A 23,858-nucleotide genomic window follows, 5' to 3' on the forward strand; every position below is an offset into this window, starting at 1 on the left:
TAATATAGGTACAATATTGTAAGAAATGTACAAAAAAAGCTAATTCAATTAATAAATGCAGTATCAACGTGGTAGGCTACAAGGACAATATACAAAAAACCGACTGTGTATCTATGTAATAACATCAAATTAGAAAATAAAAATTTTTTAAACACTCCTTGTAATAGCATCAAAAATATGACTTAGGGGAAAACAAGGCCAAGACCTATTCACAGAAAGCCATAAAACATCATTAAGAGAAATTAAAGATCTAAAGGAATGACAATTATGCCACCATCATGAATTCAAAGATAGGAATAGTAATTCTTTCCAAATTGATTTATAGATCCAATGCATTCCAAACAAAATCCTAGCAGACTTATAGACAAGCTGATTCTGAAATGTGTATGAAAAGACAAAAAGAAAATAAATAAAATTTTTAAAAATTTAAAAAAATGTGTATAGAAGAGAAAGGAAACTAGAACAGCTGAATAATTATGGTGGGTGAGGAAGGATAAAATTGGAAAAATCACACTGATTTTTAAGACTACAATTTTTAAGTCACAGTAATCAAGACAGTGTGGAATTAGTAGAAGAATAAACATATGAATCAGTGTAACAGAATACAGAACTCAGACCCACAAAGACATAATGAATGGATTTTCAAGATGCCAAGGTATTTTAAAGGGGAAGAACAGTTTTTCAACAGTGTTTGAGTAAGGGACATCAAAAAATGATCCTCAACTTTTACCTCAAACAACATATAAAAATTAACTCCAAATGGATCACAGACTTAACTATGAAAGCTAAAACTAGAAAACTTCTAACAGAAAATATAGAACATCTTTCTGATCTTGGAGTAAGCACAGATTTCTCAGCACACAAAAAGCAAAACCATAAATATATATATGTGTGTGTGTCATCAAAAATTTAAAATTCTGCTCTTCGAAAAGTATCATTAAGAAAATAAAAGGGCAGAGCACCCGGTGGCTCAGAGGGGTTAAGTGTTCGACTACTGATCTTGGCTCAGGTCATGATCTCACAGTTTGTGAGACTGAGCCCCACACTGAGCCTGGCTAACAGCTGAACTATCAGTGCAGAGCCTGCTTGGGATTCTCTCTCTCTGCCCCTCTCCCACTTGCATTCTCTCTCTCAAAATAAACAAACTTTAAAAAAAGAAAAAAGAAAACCAAAGGCAAACCACAGATGGGGACAAAATGTTCACAATATGAAGATCTCATAAAGAGTTCTTATTCAGAATATAGAAGAAATTCTTACAACTCAGTAATTAGATAACCCAAATAAAAAACTGGCAAAATATTTGAATAGGCACTTCCCAAAAGAAGATATGCAAATGTCAAATAAGCATATGAAGAAACATTTAACATTGTCAGGAAAGTGCATAAGAAAACCACAATGAGGGGAGCCTGGGTGCCTCAGTTGGTTGAGCATCCAACCCTTCATTTCAGCACAGGTCATGATCCCAGGGTGGTGGGAATGAACCCTATGTTGGGCTCTGCGCTGAGCATGGAGCTTGCTTAGGATTCTCCCTCTGCCTCCCCCCCCCCCTCATGTTCTCTTTCTCTAAAATTAAAAGTTACCAAAAAAAAGAGAGATATACTATATATACATCCACTAGTTAAAATGAAAAACAATGACAATATCAAGCACTGACAGGGAAACAGAGCAACTGACACCTTGTAAATACACTGCTTGTCAGAATGCAAAATGGCGCAAATAGTTGGGAAAAGTTTCAGTTTCCTGTAAAGCTACACATACACTTACCATAAGACGCAACAATCCTACCTCCAGGTATTTAACCCGGAGAAATGAAAACACATATCCACACACAGACCTGCAATGTATGTACATAGCAGCTTTATTCATAAGAGACCACAACTTAGATGTTTATCAACAACCTAGATGTCCATCAACATACATGAATAGCTACAAATTGTGGTGTATCCATACAACAGAATAATACTCAGCAGTAAAAATAAAACATATTGCCAATATACACAAAAGCATAGATGAATCCCAACATGGACTTCAAAAGTATGCTGAACAAGAAGTGTCAGACAGAGTTAAATATTGTAGGACTTATTTGAAATTCTATGAAAGTAAAATCTAATTTACAGTCACAGAAAGCAGAGTAGTTGAACAGTACTGGTTGTTGGGGTGGAGAGGAATGGACTGCCAATGAACATCAGAGAACTTTTTGAGTGACAGAAATATTCTACCTCTTGATGGTACTGGGGATTCTGTGGTTGTTCACATTTGTTAAAACTCCGCGAACTGCAGGGGTGCCTGGGTGGCTCAGGTGGTTCAGTGACTCTTGATTTCAGGTCAGGTCATGATCTCATGGTTTGTGGGACAGAGCCCCACAGCAGGTTCCACACTGACAACATGGAGCTTGCTTGGGATTCTCTCTCTCTCTCTTTCAACAAATAATAAAAATAAATGAAAAATTTAAAAACTCCTCAAACTGTGGATTTATAACATAGGGTACCTTTTATTATATGTAAATTACACTTTTAATAAAGTTGACATGGTAGGCAGAGAATCTGATTTATTTTACATTCTTTCCTTCCAATTAAATTGAGTCAAGGGGGCGGCTCAGTCAGTTAAGTGTCTGACTTGGGCTCAGGTCATGATCTCACGGTTCGTGAGTTCAAGCCCCACATCAGGCTCTGTGCTGACAGCTCAGAGCCTGCAGCCTGCTTTGGATTCTGTGTCTCCCTCTCTGCCTTTCCCCTCCTCCACTCCACCCCCCCTCCCCATACCCTGTCTTTCTCTCTCAAAAATAAACAGAAAACAAACATTTTTTAAATCGACTCTATTGTGGTCTACCACAATTCTAAGTGAGTTGATTTTTTAAATATCCCGAAAATGTTTACATATTATCTTGTAATTAACATTACCTTATAATTAACATTCTAATAATATAGAATATCTATGATTTAAAAATATATATAAAATTAGAAAAAAAAACCCAATTTAGTTTTTAATTTTCTCATGCTTACTTTGAAATGTAATTTTCACAGGGTGCCTGGGTGGCTCAGGTGGCTCAGTCGGGTAAGTGTCCAACTCTTGGTTTTGACTCAGGTCATGATCTCACAATTCATGGGATCAAACCCCATGTCAGGCTCCTTGCTGACAGCACAGAACCTGCTTGGGATTCTCTCTCTCCCTCTCTACCCCTCCCCTGATTGCTCTTCCTCTCTAAAAATAAATAAACTTTTTTAAAAAGACTAAAAAATATATTTCTAAAAAAATGAAATATAAAATTTCTCTTTTTGTTGTAGTTTGAGTAAATTATAAAATAACACCCCTTGTCCCCTCCTGTCTTCTGAGCCACCTAAGAGACCAAGTCAGGCAAATAGAGACTCAGTATGTCCGATTAATTGCTGAAAGATCTAAGTTAAAGGATGTAATTTAGGTTTGTGCCAGAAATGGCCACCTACTACCTAACCCAGAGTCAGACAGACCTTCTCACCAAGGCACGGACAATCTTACAACACCACAGAGCAGAGAGCCTGTACTGAAATGTTTGCCACATATCTGGCAAGAGAATACAATATAGACTCCGCAAGCGTGACAAATCCCAAAAAAAGGGGAGACAGGTTTGCATGTCCAGTTCTTTATCCCAAACTCTCTTTCCCAGGGAGGCGAGAGGGATGAGGGAAGGGGGCACTTGCTTCCTTAATGGATGTCCAAAGAAGTACTGTGAAAGGAAGCTATCTCTACCCTGTGACTTCCCCACAAAGGGCAGATCAACATTTCTCAACTTGTCTTCCACCTAGGCACACAAAGCAAGTTCACATACAATACACACAAAGGCACAATTCATGGTACACGGCCATCAAGCCTACCCAAGGCTACCCCTTCCCTTCAAGGGGGCATGTTTAATTGCAAGTGACTAAAGTGACACATTTCATTTTAATTTATTTTGGTAATGAGTAAATCACTTACAAATTTCTGTATTTTATTATTGGTTTAAAAAAAAAACTTACTTTCTCCATCCTAAAATGTCATCGGTTACAAAGTATACGCCACAGGCTTAATAAAAATCTCTCAGAAAAAAACACATTTAATATACCCATTGACTTCAAGATAATTCTGGAACCATGGTTCTTGTGTCAACTCACAGCTCACTTAGATACACAGACGTCATAAAATCAAACCTCAGAATGGCTGGTCTAAAATCAATTTAGAAAGGTTTCTAAGATATATATATATAATTTCAGGCTTTGTGAAAAAGCCTCTACACAGACACACACACACACACACAATTTTCTTACTGCTGGGAAAGGTAGTGACATGCTTTTGACATCATTACATAAAGCATAATTCAAACTGAAGAGGCTACACTGGTCAGTAATAATCAGGAAAACTCTAGCTTTCTCAGACAAAGCTTTTTAAGTCTTCATTATACTTTTACCAAATAACATCAATTTAAAAGTCTTTATACTAAGACTACTACCATAATATTTTGTACCTAGGTCCCAATTACAGATTTGGGTTCTGTGATTTATACCTTGCATGATTTTTCAACGTTTGTGTATTTGTTAGCACAATTAGGATAAATACTCTATAATCTAAAATTGTCGTCTAGAGAATATATATATGGATTCTCAAATTATCAGGCATGATCTGGATGTGTGTGTGTGTTATGACTAATGAGTATCTACACCATACAATCTGCAAACAAGAATAATATAAATTATGTTCAATATAGTGTTCAGTGTTATTTCAGAAGATATATTAAACATCTTTAATTATATCACTATCACGAACATCAACTATTTTTTCTTTCAGACTCAAAAGTATGTTATTGCAGTTAACAGGTTTAGCAAATGTCTGTATATCAATATTCACATTTTTATAAAACAACATATGCATTTTTCTCCTCACGCATTGAAGAGTATTAGCTGAGATGGATAAATGAGCTGCCTTCCCTCTCCATAATTCACTGTTCCTTTTTCTCCTCCACCTTATGTCTAGACCACCTTATGTCTTCTATATGAGTAAGGAAGAGACTAATCTGGCCTACCAATATAATACAGAAAAAAAAAACAGGTTCTGTTAACAGAATTTAGTGGCTACATGCCCTCCATCCTGGGACTTGCCTCTGTTGGGGTTGAGGCATAGATTTTATGCCAAAAACAATCACAACTGATAACCATCTGTCCTATAATATCAAAAGTAGCGACTTCTCACTTTCTGATAAAGATTACAAAGTCCTCCTCCTTCCTAAAATCAGAAGAAACTGAAGTTAAATATGTCCATACTAATTCAAGTTCTTCATAGAAATAGCTAACATTTACTGAGTACTTCCTATGCAAGATATCACACAGGTGCTTTACATATTTTATTTTCACATAAGAAAGTAATTAAATAAATCAAATTTTTTCAAAAGCTAACACAGACAACTCTTTAAAGTGCAGAAAAAACTATTTATTCACAAATTACACAATAAACAAAAACCCACTACTCAAAACCACATACCAAAGGGTGAATGCTCACTTCTGTAGATACTCAAGTATCTACCCTGTAAGAATATCCTTTATTAAACAAAATAAAATGTAACCAACATTTGGGTTTTTTCTGGATTACTCTAAAACTAACCTCTCTAAGCACAGCTAACTTTCTGATATAACTCTGGGGGAAACTATAACACTCTAAAAAAACAAAAGCATTCCACTAAAGGAAAAATTTTCTAAATCATCTCAGAAAAATGCAGACCATTACTTACATGCTCCAACAGGTTAAGGTAAGATTCCTTAAAATAAAACAGCTTACTTTCATCTCTAACAAGGAAATAATTAATTTTACAGCAATAATAGCTTCCTGAGTGTCAGAAGTAACAGTACCCAGTAGTTCTATATAACTGTTCTATAATATATGCAGTATAAAAATAGTAACTCACATTAGCAATGACAGTATTGATTTGTGAATGTGACTATGGCCTTTCAATGAAATAGTTCTTTAAATATATCCTCCTCTACTAGGGATTGTACCATAGTCATGTTTCAGTTTCTATGTATGTCATGCCCAAGCTATCTACTCACTGACACTCTTTAACAGCCCTATTTTTTTTAGAATGATATAATTTAGCTATTTAAAACTGTAATTTAATCGAGTAGTTTCAAAAAAGCTATCTAGAAGAAGACATCCAAACCGTCAGCTGGAAAGTTATAAGCGAAAGACAAGTTTGTCTTCAGAGTTTTTAAGCTTTTAAAAATTAGGAAAAGAAAATACTGCTCTTGACTGGGACAATGCAGCAGTACAATCTGACATGACACATCTATAAAAGTCATTTGTTTTTCAAAAATGCACATCTCAAACATGACTCACTTGTGGTAAGGAGTACTCTATCTACTTTCACAACTAAAACAATAAAACCATCACTGTGACACTGATCAGTATTTCACAGATCTAACACTGAAGGAGGCAACTACCATTGTTATAATTTTTAAGTCAAAATATAACCACAAATCAGAATGAAGAAAAAGTCCAGAAAATGTTTAGAATATACACATTTGCATGCATTTGCAGCCAAACTTCCAAAGATTCCATATACAACCAAATAACAACTTTGAATCAAAATAAATGTCAAAAAATATTTGCGCTTTGAGAGACTTCCTCTAACACAACCAGAAAAACATAAGAGTGAATAGTAACAGGAGTATATTTCTAGGAGGGAAAGAAATCACCGACTTCCTTTATCATGAAATAAAAGCCAACGAGTCAACATTTTAATAACACTGGCCATCAAGTTATTCACTATTAGAGAATTCACTTTTCAAGTTGTGTCTTTAAAATGCATTCACTTATATTGTTGGATTAAATTAAGTTTGTTAATAAAAACCCACTGTACTCACAACTCTAATCTTAAGAAATTTAAATCGTACCTTATCGAAGCACAGCCCAGACACTATACGATAATTCTACCATTTAGGTTTTATATGCCTCTTCTGCAAAACTTGTTTTACAAACAGGACTTTTGATCTGTTTCTCCACAGTAAGTGTCCCTATGCCTCAAACCTTAAGTGGCAATCAAAAAAACAGAATCAAAAGGTTCCTGCTACTCTATCGGGCCTTGATAAAAACAGAGCCATCTGGTGGTTTGGCACCATCTTCCTTCTCAGTGACTGTCTCTACAGTCCCAGAGGCCGAAACGATAACCATTGTTTTATTTGCAGACACCGTCTTCTGTTTCTCGGCAATTGCCGCACAAACAGCAACAATCTCATCACTTTCAAAGTCATAGTCAGGGATTGACTTTGGTGAGAAAGGGGTCACTTCCACTGACGCGTCACACTTCTTAATCTTCTGTGCTACCTTCTGCTGCTCCTGGAGAGTTCTTGCCCAAGAAAGGTCTTCTTTCCATATTTCGGGGTTCATTGGATAGATGTGAAGGGCTACCTGAAAACTTCGAATTGCCTAGGGGAGATAAAAAAAGAATCAGAGCTTTTTGGTTGCTTCATTTTAAAAAAATGAGTGGATTTAATATAATCCACAATATTTACATCTATATCTTTTTTAATATAAATATATCTTTTTAAAAAAACTATTAGAATGCAAGGATAGAAATTAGGACCGTTCCCTTAACACTGGATGATGATTATGATGAAAAAAAGAAAAGTTCACGAAGTGTGAAATAAAGTGACTGACACACTGCTGAGGAGTTAAAGTCCATTAAAGTACAATTAATGATATGGTTTAAGATAGGGCAAATGCATTGTTCAGCTTCTACAGACCAGCATGATATAAGAATTTAGGGATTTCCCTCAAAACCACACTGAGATACCACCTCACGCCAGTCAGAGTGGCTAAAATGAGCAAATCAGAGAACTCTAGATGCTGGCGAGGATGTGGAAAAACGGGCACCCTCCTACACTGCTGGTGGGAATGTAAACTGGTACAGCCCCTCTGGAAAACAGTGTGGAGGTTCCTCAGGAAACTAACAATAGAACTCCCCTATGACCCAGCAATAGCACCGCTAGGAATTTACCCAAGGGATACAGAAATGCTGAGGCATAGGAGCACGTGTACCCCAATGTTCATAGCAGCACTCTCCACAATAGCTAAAACATGGAAAGAGCCTAAGTGTCCATCAAGAAATGAATGGATCAAGAAGATGTGGTTTATCCATACCATGGAATACTACATGGCAATGAGAAACAATGAAATCTGGCCATGTGTAGCAACATGGATGGACCTTGAGGGTGTTATGCTGAGCGAAATAAGTCAGGCAGAGAAGGACAAATATCATATGTTTGCACGTATAGGAGGATTAGGAGGAACTTGACGGAGGAACAAGGGGGAGAAGAAGGGCGGAAATGGTGGGGGAAAGGGAGAGAGGCAAACCATGAGAGACTCTTGAATGCTGACAAAAACTGAGGACTGATGGATGTCGGGGAGAGGAGGGATGGGCATGGAGGAGGACACTTGTGGGGATGAGCATTGAGTGTTATGTAGAAACTAATTTGACAATAAACTATTTGTAAAAAAAAAAAAAAAAAAAAAAAGAATTTAGGGATTTCTTGACTAAACCATGATCAGGAACCTGTCAAGAATGCCTACCTTTGAAGCCAAGAGCTTAGCTCCTCATAATGCTAACATGCATTAAGTGTCACAAGAGATAAAGGATATTAATGAATGATAAAGGGGTCAATTCACCCAAAAGATATAACAATTATAAATATATATACATCTTAACATCACAACACCTAAATATATAAACACTGACAGAATTGAAGGGAGAAACAGCAATAAAGTAATAGCAGGAGACTGCAATACCCAACTTTCAGTAATGGATACAGCATCCAGACAGAAGATCAATAATGGAATAGAAGGCCTGAACAACACTATAGATCAAAGGGACTGAAGAGACATATATAAAACATTCCACCCAAGAGCACCAGAGTACACACTGTTCTCAAGTACAAACAACATTTTCCAGGAGAGATCACATGATAAGTGGATAGCATCACATGTTAGGCCACAAAACAAGTCTTAACAAATTTAAGGTGACTAAGATCATACCAAGTATGTCACCTTTCCTTTTTTTTAGAGAGAGAGAGTGAGTGCAGGAGAGCAAGTAGGGGAGGGGCAGAGAAAGAGGGAGAGAATCTTAAGCAGGCTTCATGCTCAGTTTAGAGCCCGACTCAGGGCTTAATCTCACAACCCTCAGATCATGACCTGAGCCAAAATCAAGAGTCAGATGCTTCACCAACTAAGCCACCCAGGAGCCCCTCTTTCTGATGACAACAGAACTAGAAATCAACAGAAGAAAAACTAGGAAATTCACGAACAAGTAGACTCTATACAAAACAATACTGAACAACCAATGGGTCAAAGAAATCAAAAAGGAAATGAGAAAACATCTTGAGACCAGTAAGAATGAAAATATAACATACTAAAATTTATGGGATACAGTAAAAGTAGAACTAAGAAGAAATTTTATAGAGATAAATGCCTGCATTAAAAAACAAAAAGATAGAAAGAAAGATGGGACACCTGGGTGGCTCAGTCAGTTAAGCGTCCAACTTTGGCTCAGGTCATGGTCTCAATATTCATGGGTTTGAGCCCCATGTCAGGTTCTGTGCTGACAGTTCAGAGCCTGCAGCCTGCTTCAGATTCTGTGTCTCCCTCTCTCTCTCTGCCCCTCCTCTACTCGCTTGCTCTCTCTCTCCCTCTCTCTGATTCTGTGTCTCCCTCTTTCTCTGCCCCTCCCCTGCTCGCTCACCCACTCTCTCTCAAAAGTAAATAAATAAAAACATTTAAAATATTTTTAAAAAGATCTCAATTAATAAGTTAATTTTACACCTCAATTAGAAAATGAAGAACTAAGCCTATAATCATTTTCCAACAACCAACTCTTTTTGTTTTGTTTTTTAGTTTCAAGTTATTTAAATTCCAATCAGTTAACATATAGTGTAACATTAGTCGCAGGTGAAGAACTTAGTGATTATTAACTTCCAACACCCAACTCTACACAAAAACCTAAATAATTACTCCTGGGGTTATCCCCAACTACTGACTTTTAATTCACTACCTGATCTATTTATCTATGTATTTTCTTGTGTTTTTGTCCAAATATATACGTATAGAGAAAGAATGGTTAAATGTTAAAGTTTCTAGCATGTTTTCAATATATTTTTCATAATGAGCCTTCCTTTATGACATCTTAAGTATAGTCATTTTTTTCTTACCATGCCAGTCTTTCAAAAGAATCTCTTAAGTTTACATAAAAATTACAAAATCAGGTATTTCCAAGTAGAGTTCTAAAAAATTACATTAACTGAGGGGAAAAAATAATACTTTTAATCCCTCTAGGAATTTCACAATTTTATCTGACAGAACCACATCAACAGGGGAAAAAATAAGAGTTGAACAACTGGTTCCCTTATTCAGAACAACTTAAAATATTAAACAATTTTACTTTTACTCACTGATCAAAAGTATTTCTATTGTGTCACCCGCAATATTTTCTTTCTCTATTGGGCAGTCTTTGCTAAATATTACATCCTAGGGATTTTTTCACATTACCATAGACACTTAAAAGCAAAAGTGATAACGTTTTGTAAGTTTTTAAATAAAGGAGAAATGGGGGGAAATTATTATGCAATAAGCTTTGTTTGTTTTCCTGTTAACCTATTAGAAAACAAAATACAATCCATGAATTTCTTTTCTCCAACTCTGGCATAATTCTTCAGATTAAAAAAAAAAAAAAAAAGGAAAATGGACTTCAGTTAAACTGGTTTCCATCACAGTGAATCTCATTTCAAGTTACTTGACTTAAATATGAGTTATTCTCTCATCAAAATTTCTTATGTGTCATTTCTGAGAATTTGACAAACACCTGTTTTTGGTAAATAGAAACAATATTTATAAGAGTACCAGAAAAATCTAAGTTATCCATAATCTACTAATGCCACTGTTAGTAAAGTTAAATTCAGGGTTTACCAGTTAATTTCCTTAGCCTTCAAAGAAACTACTTTTAATTTTTTATTTATTGCTTTCTCTCTAACTGTAAAAGGCAAACAAAGCCTTGAAACATCTTAATTAAGGACAAATGAAACGTGGCAGTACTAGATTAGATTTGTAAGCACTCTTTAGGAAGTTAGTTGCCGGGTACACGTAGCGCTGCCAAAACAAAAACAAAAGCAGGATAACTGTCTTAGCCACCTCTCCTCTATTTAGCCTGTGCTTCCTACAAGTTATGGTCCGGACAAGATGAGAAATGCATTAAGTATCAATTAATAACAAACACAACACAATAAGTATTTCATTTTCATAAACTTCTGCCCTGGCCTGTTTTCCCCTCATGAAGCTTGACAACTTTTCCAGTAACTCATCACCATTACTCTCCCATACTCTATTTTCTTCCTACCTTTACATAATTAGTGGTTTTGTCTCCATGTGCTACTGGCATCACCTTAAAAGTGGGAAATTTAATGTTGCAAAAACCTAACCTAAAAGTTGCTTATTTTATATATTTTTCAATAAGGCTGACCAAATGCCATTTTTTAAAAAAAATTTCATGATGTCTAATACCTGAAAAAATATTCTGACTCTAATATAATTGATATTTATGATGAAAAAGATGTGGGGCGCCCGGGTGGCTCAGTCGATTCAGTGTCTGACTTCAGCTCAGGTTATGATCTCATGGCTCCTGAGTTTTAGCCCTGCGTCGGGCTCTGTGCTGACAGCTCGGAGCCTGGAGCCTGCTTCAGATTCTGTGTCTCCCCCCTTTCTCTGCCCCTCCCCTGCTCATGGTCTGTCTCTCTCTCAAAATACATAAACATTAAATTAAGAAAAAAATTTATAATGCAAAAGATGTTCAGTAATAACTTTGATCTGTTTATGGATTAATACCTTTAAGAGGTAATTTGCTTTTTACTCTTTGCACAGATGTGTTAAATGGCTATTTACTTTTTGGCTCAGCTCATCAAAAACACATCAAAACAAAATTTCATCATCATAATCATCTGACTTCCTTACCAGGACTATCTCTCCTAATCCAAGCTGAGCACGTCCCAAAGTTTGCCAAGACTCCCATGAATGTGGATTTCTCTGGACAGCCATTTCAGCTGCATGTACTGCTGGGAACATTTCATGAAGAGACATCAGGACCTACAGCCAAAAAGAAGAAATAAAACCTGTCAGTAATATTCATAAACTAGCAAACTACTGATGAATAACCATATGCAAACAAACCTTTTCATTAAAAACATATTTTTAGTCTGCTAAATATAGCATCTCAGTGGTTTCGACCCACTCCTCTGCCAATCGGAGTCAGGAACAAATACTCTTCTTCCTATTCCTAAAATAACTATGAAAATATAAACCATCCCCTTTTCAGTCACTGAACCCTGTTGTCCATCTGGTTAAAACAAGGTGGTCATATTCTAGCCATGGTGGCTCACAGCTATTGAACTCTTAATTCGACTTCTAATTGTTCTGTTTAATTGTGGTTTTCAGGAGATCCCAGGTCTTGCTGTTAAACGAGGTAAATTTAAATTTGTTTAACCACACATCCTATAAACATCTTCCTGCTACAAAAATCATTTAAACACCCCACAGGGCTCCCAAAACTGGGTTTTTCAAACCATACAAGGCAGAAAAATAGGGAGTTCTAGAGAACCTTCCACTTGAATCTATGGGAAAAGGCTAGATTTTATCTATCATTTTGGGGACCATTCACATTTCATGAGATTTGTAACACAACTATCATTATTAGGTTCCAAATTAAACAATCTATTTCATACCACAAATACTGCCTTTAACATATATCTAGTCAAGACCAAAAATTAAAGACTTAACCAAATGATGGTCCTCACAGCACTTTATCCAGGGGACAGATTTTTTTTTTGATAGAGGGTTCTCGGGGTTTTTTTGATGTTTTATTTATTTTTGAGAGACAAAGAAAGAGAGAGAGAGAGAGAGAGAGAACACAAGTGGGGAAGGGACAGAGAGAGAGGGGGACACAGAATCGTAAGCAGGCTCCAGGCTCCCAGCACAAAGCCCGACGCGGGGCTCAAACTCACGAACTGCAAGATCATGACGTAAGCTGAAGTCAGACACTTTACCAACTAAGCCACCCAGGTGCCCCAGTGGACATAATTTATTTGCGCTTTTCTTGGTTAATCTAGAATCAAAGCTGATAAAGAATGTGCCCTATGCTTGACATCATTATCTGAAAGATACCTGTAAGGTGTGTAGATCAAGGCTGAAGTACAACTACTCCCTGCCAAAACTATGTCTGATGCTCCATTAGAGATTTTTAAAGTCTTTTGGATAACTTAATCCAGGGGTGCTCAGAGATTTTCTTTATAGACTTTCCCACAAAATATTAGAAATGTATTTTTAAAATTCAAGTATTATTTTTAAACTATAATAAATTGAGTCTATTCTGACCTTTTGCTAAGAACTAGGTCATTTTTAGAGACATATCCTCCAGAGCCCAACCCACCCTCATTCTGAGGAAACAAAGTGATTGGTCAGTCCAGTATAATTAATTTCCAAGGAAAGCAAACACATTTCATTTATTTAAGAAGTCACCAGTGACTTCCTAAAAGATAGCCATGTGTTCACATCTTACCATAGGTTGAAATAAGTTAACTTCATTGTGAAAATAAATGAATTTCTAATGTTGTGCAAGAGGCAGAGCAATAAACATGGTGACATGTTTTTCTGTAAAGGAAATATTGAAAAAAATTTTTAAGGACATATTTGAGAAAGAAAATGGAAAGAAATGCTATTTTGGTTCATTTCTATTCACCAAACACACACATAGTACAATTTCATAATGGAAACCTTCATAACCATTACCTGTGATTTCATCTCATACAGGGTCGCGTCATCTGGGGTTAACTGCAGTGCTTCGTCCCACTTCTGAATCGCCTCTCGATACCTGCATTCGTGAAGTTACATTAGTATTATATTTTCAATAAGTCCCTGAGAGTACATGACCAGATTTGGAAATCAGTTACTAACAAATAACTGTTTATCAAGAAATCACTCTATTTAAGAACTGATGATAATAATGTTACAAAAGAAAAATTAAGACATAAAGGGAAAGGGTGGCAAAAAAAAAAAAAAAAAAGACAAACATACATTAAATAAAAGGTATCTTAGAAGTCTTTCTCCAACTTTATTTTCTGGGCTGAGAAATCACCACCAAAATTTCCCTTTTTTCATCAACCTCAATGTGCAAATGTCATGCATGTTCGATGTACTGCAAAGGACTTTAATGAGGAATTCACAATCCAGTTGTAATCCTGGGCTCTGCTGAGCAATCTAGATGCAGAACAATTCAAGAAGTTGTCTAGTAATTGTGTAAAGACTCTTCAGTTTTAAGCTTCCTTGTCTGTAAATTCCAGGACCTCAGGGACTAGAAAGCATGGTAAGCTTATAAAACAGGGGTCAAGTCGATAAACAGTATAGAGCTGGTGGTTTCCACTACCAGCTTTTCACTGACGTTCTAGTCAGGTTTCTTTTGTGAGCTCCAGAGCCATGTGGTCAATTCATGTCTCCACCACAATGTGCCACGAGTACCTCAAAGTCATCCTACCCAAAACGGATCTGAGTGCCCCACCTGCCCAACCTGTGGAAGCGCTCCAACACCTCCTTTCGTGAATAAAACGAAGGAAGTATGGCGTCCCATGTGTTCTCCAACGCAGTCGTTTCCCAGCCTCCTTTCCAAGTGGTTAACTCATGTACCCTCGACTATTTTAGGAGGTGAAAGTTCCATTTACCAGAATATTTTCCATTATGAGCCGAAACTTTCTCTCTTGTACCTTTCCCCCAGTGCTACTAATTCTGCTTTCTAGCACTAAACAGAAAATATATAATCCACTGGTTTTAATTCCTGGCTACCTACAGAATGATCTAGGGAGATTCTGGAGGGGAAGAAATACACAACACAACACACACAACACACACACACAGCTGGTCCCTGCCTCAGATCAACTAAAACAGTTATTCTCAGAATAGAGCCCAGGCATCTATATTTTTTAAACCAGGAAATGCTAATAAACACCAAGGTTGTGAACCATGGATAATATCTTTCATAGCATATTAAGCCCTATCCATTGAATCACTCACTATTACCTGTTTTCCAGACCCTTATTTCCTCTGTATGTTCTTCTACATGATTTCCTACTGAATACGTGAAGATCCAAACCAAACATAACAACCAAAATATGGGCTAATATGTACTGATAATTTAAACACAGGGAAGTGAAATAAAGAAATAAAGGTACAATTTGCTAGAAAATACAAGTTGAAGAACATAAAAAAGTAAATTCTGTTTTCACCTTGCTATAGAGCTCCTTTACTAGTAATACAAATGAGCAATGTCATTTCCAGCGGTCTTACACTAGCCTGACAAATGACAAATAGGCTACTGATACCTTAAAATAAGTTTGTGCAGAGCCGACTCCATGGCCAGCAGCAGGGGTGAGGGTAGACATGGTGGGAGTGTGCTTTACAAAGCCTGCCTTAGCTACCATGATACGTTGTAGCAGTAGCTACTGCTATTTTACAGTAGCAGGCTGTATATAACTACCAGCTTAAGAGTCCTCCCACAGGGCACCTGGGTAGCTCTTGACATCGGGAAGTGTTCAACTCTTGACATTGGTTCAGGTCATGATCTCGTGGTGAGACTGAGCCCAGCGTTGGGCTCTGTGCTGAACATGGGGCCTGCTTGGGATTCTCTCTTCCTCTCTGCCCCTCCCCACTCAGCTTTCTCTCTCTCTCTCTCAAAATAAACTTTAAAAATTAAAAAAAAAAAAAAAGATTCACCCCAAAAAGCTGGTAGTCTTTGTTTCCAAGCAAACCAAAACATGAACATGCAGAGAGGCTGTGAGAACTACTGCCCGGAATGCTGTTAGTATCTTCTTCCCTAACAGGGGCTCCTGCTGAGCACTGAAGAGATACTTATTTGGACACTGTGTTTAACTCTGGGTGAAAGACTTCTGGAAGTTTAGGAACACAGTGTGACCATTATCCACCTCATTTTTATCATCTGCTGCCCTGGTGCTCTGTTTCTCCCTGCTTCTGTCTGTATCACAATATTCTTATGTCACAAATCAAACATCTAAGAGCTCCATTAACTGAAAATTATTTCTTTATCAAGGACTTTCCCAAACTCGAGCATCTATCTAGAGCCAGGTACCCAAAGTGCAAAGTGTTAGTGGAAACAGGCAGTCTCACCGGCTGCTGCTCACCAGTGCTCTTCCTTCAGCTCATGCGGATATCTCTGTGGATTTCCCCTATGTCTCTGCTTTCCACATATGTGGACACTTCTGCACAGTACAGGCTATGCCCATTAGTGTGGCCTGCACAGGTGTTAAGTGACTGGCCCATGACTTTCCTACAAACTCTGTGCTCAGCAGGTGATAGACACAGGTTGGTTAAACCACTGTGTCCCACTGCTGGCTCCGAGTTCCCCTGAATCGGAATCTAAGACTCCCAATTATTTTTAGATAATTCATACATTAAAGTTAGCTTAGAAACTGCCTACTGAACTTCAAAGTAAGGAAAGCATTTAAGGTATCTTTAAATTTTTTTTTAATGTTTTTTATTTCTAGGAGAGAGAGAGACAGCGTGAGCAGGGGAGGGTCAGAGAGAGAGGGAGTCACAGACTGAAACAGGCTCCAGGCTCTGAGCTGGCAGTCAGCACAGAGCCCGACGCAGGGCCCGAACCCACGAACCGCGAGATCATGACCTAAGCGAAAGTCGGATGCTTAACCGACTAAGCCACCCAGGCGCCCCTTAAGGTATCTTTAAAGGTACCATCAAAATTTCTTATTTATGAATTCTCCTCTTATTAAAACACCATCAACCATACAGAATTAATTAGCCAGCTGCTTCCTGTAGGGCCACCACCTATCAGATCACACTGCTTGGATTCATGCGCTAACCCCTCAAGGATGTTGTTCTTACAGTCCTTCCTTTCCCAGCCCCCCAGAGACAGTAGCCTCCTTCAAGCAAAACATAATTTCAAAAAAGAATGATGGCAGAGAAGAGGTACATGGACCTCACCTGGTACTCCAGCTAGGAAAGAAGATGAAAGGGATCTACAGAGAAGAAATCAGAAAGTCTGAACTTTACTGGTGGGCTCTCAAGGGGTTAAAATCCACAGTTTGTGGATAAGAGAGAAAGGGAAGGAGGAGGAAGGCAGGATCCCCGTGGTGCTCTTCCCTCTCTGATCCGCATGTGCACATCTAGTATGGCGGCCCGGGATGCAAACCTATGCCGGCAACTAAAACATGCAGTTGGCTCGCAGAAAGTATTTGATTTTTTTTTTAAACAAAATGTTCTTAAATCAGGCCTTCCTTATATTCCATACTGGAGTAAATGACAATGGTTTTGACATAATTGTTTTGAAAGAAAAAACTGCTTCCCAAATATACAAATAGAGAAGTACCAGAAAGTGTGTCTGTGTGTGTACGCGCACACACACACACAGACACTCAAAATTTCACCAAAAGATGACAACCATAGTTAACATTTTTATTGTATATTCTTCCAAGTGTTTTAATGTTTTATCACACATGAAACATTTTTTGTCTTTAAATTATCAAATGTTTCTCTGTATAGCATAATGCTTAGAAACTGATTATTACTATTTCAATGCAAAATCCATTCAAATAAATCCTCTACTGTTCAACATTACACTTAAAAGCTGCTAAGAGTAAATCTTAAATGTTCTTACCTCAAAAAATAAGAGGGGAGCGGGAATTATGTGAGTTAACAGATGTGTCCACTAATCTTTTACTGTGGTAATTATTTTGCAGTATATACGTTTATGAAATCATCACATTCTCCACCTTAAACTTACACAACATTATACATCAATTATATCTCAATAAAACTGAAAAAAAATTACCCTTTGGCCATTATAATTATCTTTGGAAGGAAGTGGGTCATGAATAATTACTGAAGAAAATTGTATTTTGGAGGTCAAATATAATACACACATTATGTTTGATGTCAAACTAACTGGAAATGAGATCACCTTAGAAGGAAGGTTAGTATAACTTAAGATAGCATTCTCATTGATTTCCTTTAATTAAGAAAAAAGCCAATGAAGGGAACACTATACTTCTTGTCTGTACTACTCCCCTTCCAATTTTCTATTAGTATGACCCACCAGCTTTAGAGGAAACATAGCTTCAGTTCCCAGTTGGTTTAGTTCTTAAAACTAGCAATCTTCATGCTAATCAAAAATTCAAATGGCACTAATACTCTTTGATAAGATTACGGATACCTAAAATACAAATCATATTTTAGCTGTTTAATCCTCTAAAAACTAGCCTACATGTTTAACAACTAGAATTATTCTTTTAAAATATTTACTTTCAGTCATATGGAAAAGGGGGGAAATCCTTATAATGAAACACAAATAAGCAGCCCTCTCGTATCCTCTCCTCAATCTAGTCTTCAAAACGCATGCATATAAACACATACATTTAAAAGCTCCACTTCAAATGAACAATCACTTTCGATTTACACTGTGTAAACAATAAAAGAACATGTACATGAATACTATTTTCAAAACCTCTGTGAGGGACAAAGACAGAACTTTTTTCCCCTCAAAAACTTACAAATAAAAACAAACCTCTAAACAAAGGCCAGTAAGGAAATATTCTTTAAAGTAGAAAAATCAGCTCATGTGCACATGCCACCTTAAAACCCAATGTGCTCAAAAAAAGGGGGGGGGGGGAGTATGCATTTTTAAATGCACATCTAGTATGACCCAGCAATTCCATTTCTATAAATCTTTCTTTTGAGCTGACCTGGATATATACGCACTTCTATCTCTGAAAGGACGGTCACTGTATCATTGGCAAAAATTAAAGAAGAAAACATCCTTTCTTAAAAGAGAGACACCAAGATACAGTTTAATATATCATGCAATGAAATGCAAGTATCCTGTTATATCCAAATCTTTCTGGTCTGGTTTCTGGTTTTAGATAGTAAGAGTCTAGATGGTAAGGGATCTAGTTATATGTCCCCCCTCCTTTTTTTAAAGGCAGTTCTATACAGAATAATCTCTTAAGATATATTAAGTAAAAAAGGCAAGGGAGAGAATAGTGTATATATTTAGAATGTCACCATTTATGATGTTTTAAAACAGATATGGATCCACGGGCTTATAAATCTGAAGATTATCTTTGGCAGAATATCAAAGAACTGGTAACTGGTTTCCTGTGGGAACGTGAACTAATGGACCAGAGGACAGGAGTAAGGGCAAAATTTACTTTTCATTGTATATCTTTTGTTAGTACTGCATTTGCTCTTTTAAATCATGTACATCATGTTTATGTTATTGCCTTTTTCTTTTCGTTAAAAATTATACAAATACATTAAATGAATCATGGGATTGGATAAGCTCCTACAGAGAGAGAGAGTAAATGAGAAAGAGAAAAGCTACCAGGGCTGAGTTTTCAAAGTTCAGAGGTCAAGCAGAGAAGGAAGGGCTAGCAAAGATGACTGAGAAGCAGAGAAAGAAAGGAGGAAATTCAGGTGTGTGTGATTTCAAAGTAACCAAAGAGAAGCCGGTCACAGAGAGACATAGCAACATGTCAGTCAATAGTGACAGGGACCAAAACAGCATTCCTGGCAGGGCAGGAGCAGACATTAGACAGCTGAGTGACGCGGGAGTAAGGAGGTGGGGACAACGAATATTGGCAACTCACTGTAAGGTCTGCGAATACCAGAAAGGGAAATGAAAAGACAACTAACCAGGAATATAAAATCAAGAGAAGGTTAACACAGACCTCAAACACATGTCGAGACTGAACTTATCTTCATCTCCTGCTCCAGGCTAACTCTATCCTTACAACCCGGGCTTAGAGAACAGTACCGCCAAGTCACTGAGACAGAATCCTGGAGTCAACCTTGACTACGCTTGCCCTGCCCTAGGTTACACCAGCAATCAATTCTCTAATCCATCCTTTAACCCACTGTCACTGCTCCTACTTAGTGTAAGCCCTCAGCCTTCCTTGCTGGGATTATAAAAAATTCAAAGTAATGATTTTTTTTTAATGTTTTAAATGTTTATTTTTGAGAAAGAGTATGAACAGAGGAGGGACAGAGAGAGGGAGACACAGACTTGGAAGCAGGCTCCAGGCTCCAAGATATCAGCACAGAGCCCGACACAGGGCTTGAACTCACAAGCTGAGAGATCATGACCTGAGCCGAAAGTGGACTTTACTGACTGAGCCCCCAGGCACCCCCAGTAATGACTTTCTCTGGCCCCTGCTGGCTAGACCTCTATGGCTAAACACATCCTGCCTGTTCTTCAGCTCACTCCAGTGTGCCTCTCCTGACAAGCCCTGGTGCCCTCTCCTCCCAAAAGTCATCTCAAACACTCTTGAATGCTTCTATTTCCCCATTTAGTTAAATGCCCGCCTTTTAGATCATCCAAAGAACTCTCTAAACAGTCCTCTTTACTACATATCAAACAGTTTCTCTTTGTGTATCACCCACAAAAGATGCTTATTCAATATTTTCTTTGTGGGATCAATGCTTACCAAAATCACCAAATAAATGTTCAGGGAGTAAAAAAAGATACAAGAAACTAACATACTATACTAATTTGGGTGAGGAGAGTAGAATATAAAACAAATGTCAAATAATACTGAATATAATTTTATCTTTGCTGAACCAGAAAGACCTTTTCACAATTTTTTAATAAAGACTTTTAGATTTTGCACAGCTTTAAATTTTAATTACTTGTCCCGATTAGATTTTTGATAAAAAGAAAAGTTGCATACATTAAAACGCGACTTAAGCTCAACCACTGTCTTCCAGATATAGTTGATTCTCATTCCCATAGTTATGCTGCTGTAAAGACTGAATTAGTGAATACTGAATCACTGTTTATAGGGGAAATACAGGGTTAAGTTCCTACAAGCCTCTGGTCATATTTGTATCAACTGATTAACATACAGCCTTATTTTACATGCTCCTGTTTAAAAACATCTTATTTAATAAACACTGCTGATTCATTAACATTGAACTCACAGCCAAAAGCACTGGACGAAGCCTAGTAGACGAAGCTTACTGAACGAACACACGTAGCCTCTCCGTAAGGCACATCACAGCCTTCTTGTCTTTAGGAACGCTGGACAGCCCTTCTGAACTATACTTGGGGAGTGTTTTAAAACAGCAAAATCACCAACAAAAGGCACAAAAATGTGGAAATTATAACACTAGATAGGCCCCAAAAAAGAATGCTTGTTTACAGTAAGAACTGAAACAAGAAGGCAGAACATCACCTCGTTTGACTCGGCTGGGAACCCACACAGGAGGCACTCAGATTTTTCTCAGCTCTGCGCATGTCCACTAATGACTGTGAAAGCACCATGAGCACGGATTTGGGGGTCACCAATATATTTGTGGGTGGGTAAACTCATAAATGAGGAAGCCGTGAATGAGGGTTCACTGTATTTAAGAAGAAATGTTATAGCATTTTTTCTATGTCAGATAAAATGTAACTAGCTACAAAGGATAGTACTTCCAATATCATGACAGATTTCTAACTGATTTCTATCACACAATTTTATATCCTTATGCGGAAATACCAAAACAAATTTAAAAGTGATTTCTGTACAGCTACATTTTTATCAAATCCTTAGTGAATATTAAAATTCACAATTTTATTCCCTCATTAAAAACTATGTCATCAAGAACTTTCAAGTTTTCATCTTATTTTATATTGTGTTTCTAATAATATTTACAGTAATTGCGCCCCATGGGCACCTGGGTGAGTCAGTCCGGTTAAGTGTGCAATTTTGGCTCAGGATAGGACTTCGTGGTTCATGAGTTCAAGCCCCCCATTGGGAGGCAGCACAGAACACTCTTTGGATACTCTGTCCCCCATTCTTTTTACCCCTACACACACACACACACACACACAGACACACACACACACACACACACACAGTCTCTCTCTCTCTCCCTGTCTCTCAAAAATAAACATTTAAAAAAATAATAATAATTGTGCCCAAAAAATGATAAAAAACTTTTCTTGCTCAATTTCTATTTTCTTATTGTATTGGAGGTGGTTTTTCTTTGTTCAGGATATATTTGAAATTAAGAGTTTAGATAACTTCCTTGATTTTGTAAGCACTTTCATATAGATGTATAATGATGTTGAAAGTAATTTCAGGTAGGTTTAATCTGAGTAAAAGTTGTGTGATTTCCAATATAGGTAAATCAGGTTCCAACTTTTAGACAATGATCAATTTTCTGAATTAAACTGAAAAAAAATTCCTTAAGTTATTTTGAGTTTTTCTGTCTAGAATTTGGACTAGCATTCTGAAGAAAGCAAGGACAAAATAATGTGTAGCTAATACAAGGAATATTCTAATAAGGAACCTAATTTCCATAGCTCAGAAAGAAAAAAGAAGCAAAAGACAATAAAAGAGAGAAAATTATTGCATATCTTCTCAAGACATACATGTTTAGTGAAAAGGAAGCAAGGATTGAAAGAAATGCTGAGATAATGCTCAGACTGTAGTTCCTGCGTGATTTTATGAGACAAGGGGAAAGATATAAGTATACTTTAAACATAAATTCTAAACTGCTCTGAGTTTTAGTCACTATCACTTACTGAAATTACATGGACACGGGATTAGGCTGAATCATAAAGCCCACTTTCAGTAATAATTTAAACTATTTACTTACATAAAAAGACAAACACATCTTAAAAGTTTTTAATTTTTTATTATAGACAAGAACAAACAATTTAGAGCAGATCAATTGCCCTCTGGAAACAGTAGGAAGGTGCTGTGAAGTTACATAAAGGTGTATGCACACTGAATAAAGGTCATTTTCCAAAGCAAATTAAAACAGTGATGCCAACCTGTACATGCTGCAGGATGTACCCTAATTGTTCCTGTACTGAAAGCAACTGCTCTGGCCTACTCCTTGCCATACCAGATGAGGAGTTTTCTGAAACAAGTAAAAAGTCACAATTGTAACCTCCCAATTTCTACTTCAGATATAGAAATCATTTAAAATAATTTTACCACCTAGGGGTGCCTGGGTGGCTCGGTGTATTAAAACACCTGGTTCTCAATTTTGGTTTAAGTCAGGATCTTACAGTTCATGAGTTCTGCACTGTCAGCGTGGAGCCTGCTTGGGATTCTCTCTCTCCCTCTCACTCTGCCCCTCTTCACCTCTCAAAATACATAAATAAACTTAAAAAATAGATCTCACAGTTCAAGAGTTGCAGCCCCGTGTTAGGTTCTTTGCTGACAGCTTAGAGCCTGAAGCCTGCTTCGGATTGTGTGTGTGTGTGTGTGTGTGTGTGTGTGTGTGTGTGTGTGTCTGTCCCTTCCCTACTTGCTCTCTCTCTCTCAAAAAAGTAAATAAACATACATATAAATAAATGAATAAATTCACTAGAAATTAATTCCAGCATCATGGAATAATTCAGATCAAATTAAAACATGTAAATAAATTTAGGGCAGGATATAAGTGCCTTATTTTAATGATAAACATATGATAAAATCACAAAGTATGCAAAAGGCAAAACAACAAATAGGACTCCCTTCTCCTAGCTAAACCAAATCAACCTGCCTTCTTGCTTCCTCAGAGAGGCTCACTGTGACCGTGACCCCCTTACCTCAGTAATTCTGGTGAATATTGGCTCACGATACCCAGTCATTTTTCTTTACAGAACTTGAAATTTGACATTTATTCCTGTTTACAATTACTTCTGTGTTTGCTTAAAATTTCTATGTACATGGCGCCTCGAGTGGTTCAGTTGGTTAAATGTCGACTTTGGCTCAGGTCATGATCTCATGGTTTGTGGGTTTGAGCCTCACATTGGGCTCTGTGCTTATAGC

General features: G+C 37.2%; 1 protein-coding gene across 4 annotated transcripts in view; it reads right to left on the reverse strand.

The window, feature by feature from the left end:
* Positions 1-4,645: 4,645 nt before the first annotated feature.
* The window catches only part of TTC33 (tetratricopeptide repeat domain 33), a 42,658-nt gene continuing 23,445 nt past the window's right edge, over positions 4,646-23,858 (reverse strand). For all 4 annotated transcript variants that reach the window (XM_039244283.1, XM_039244282.1, XM_039244285.1 and 1 more), the window contains exons 3-5: positions 13,822-13,903; positions 11,992-12,123; positions 4,646-7,425 (exon numbers count right to left, since the gene is read on the reverse strand). In XM_039244283.1, coding sequence (XP_039100214.1) covers positions 7,072-7,425; positions 11,992-12,123; positions 13,822-13,903 — 568 coding nt within the window. In that variant the 3' untranslated portion in view covers positions 4,646-7,071. The remainder of the gene's footprint in view (positions 7,426-11,991; positions 12,124-13,821; positions 13,904-23,858) is intronic.

Source organism: Hyaena hyaena, unplaced genomic scaffold, assembly GCF_003009895.1.
Source record: "Hyaena hyaena isolate Hyena2069 unplaced genomic scaffold, ASM300989v1 scaffold_236, whole genome shotgun sequence".
Lineage (NCBI taxonomy): Eukaryota > Metazoa > Chordata > Mammalia > Carnivora > Hyaenidae > Hyaena > Hyaena hyaena.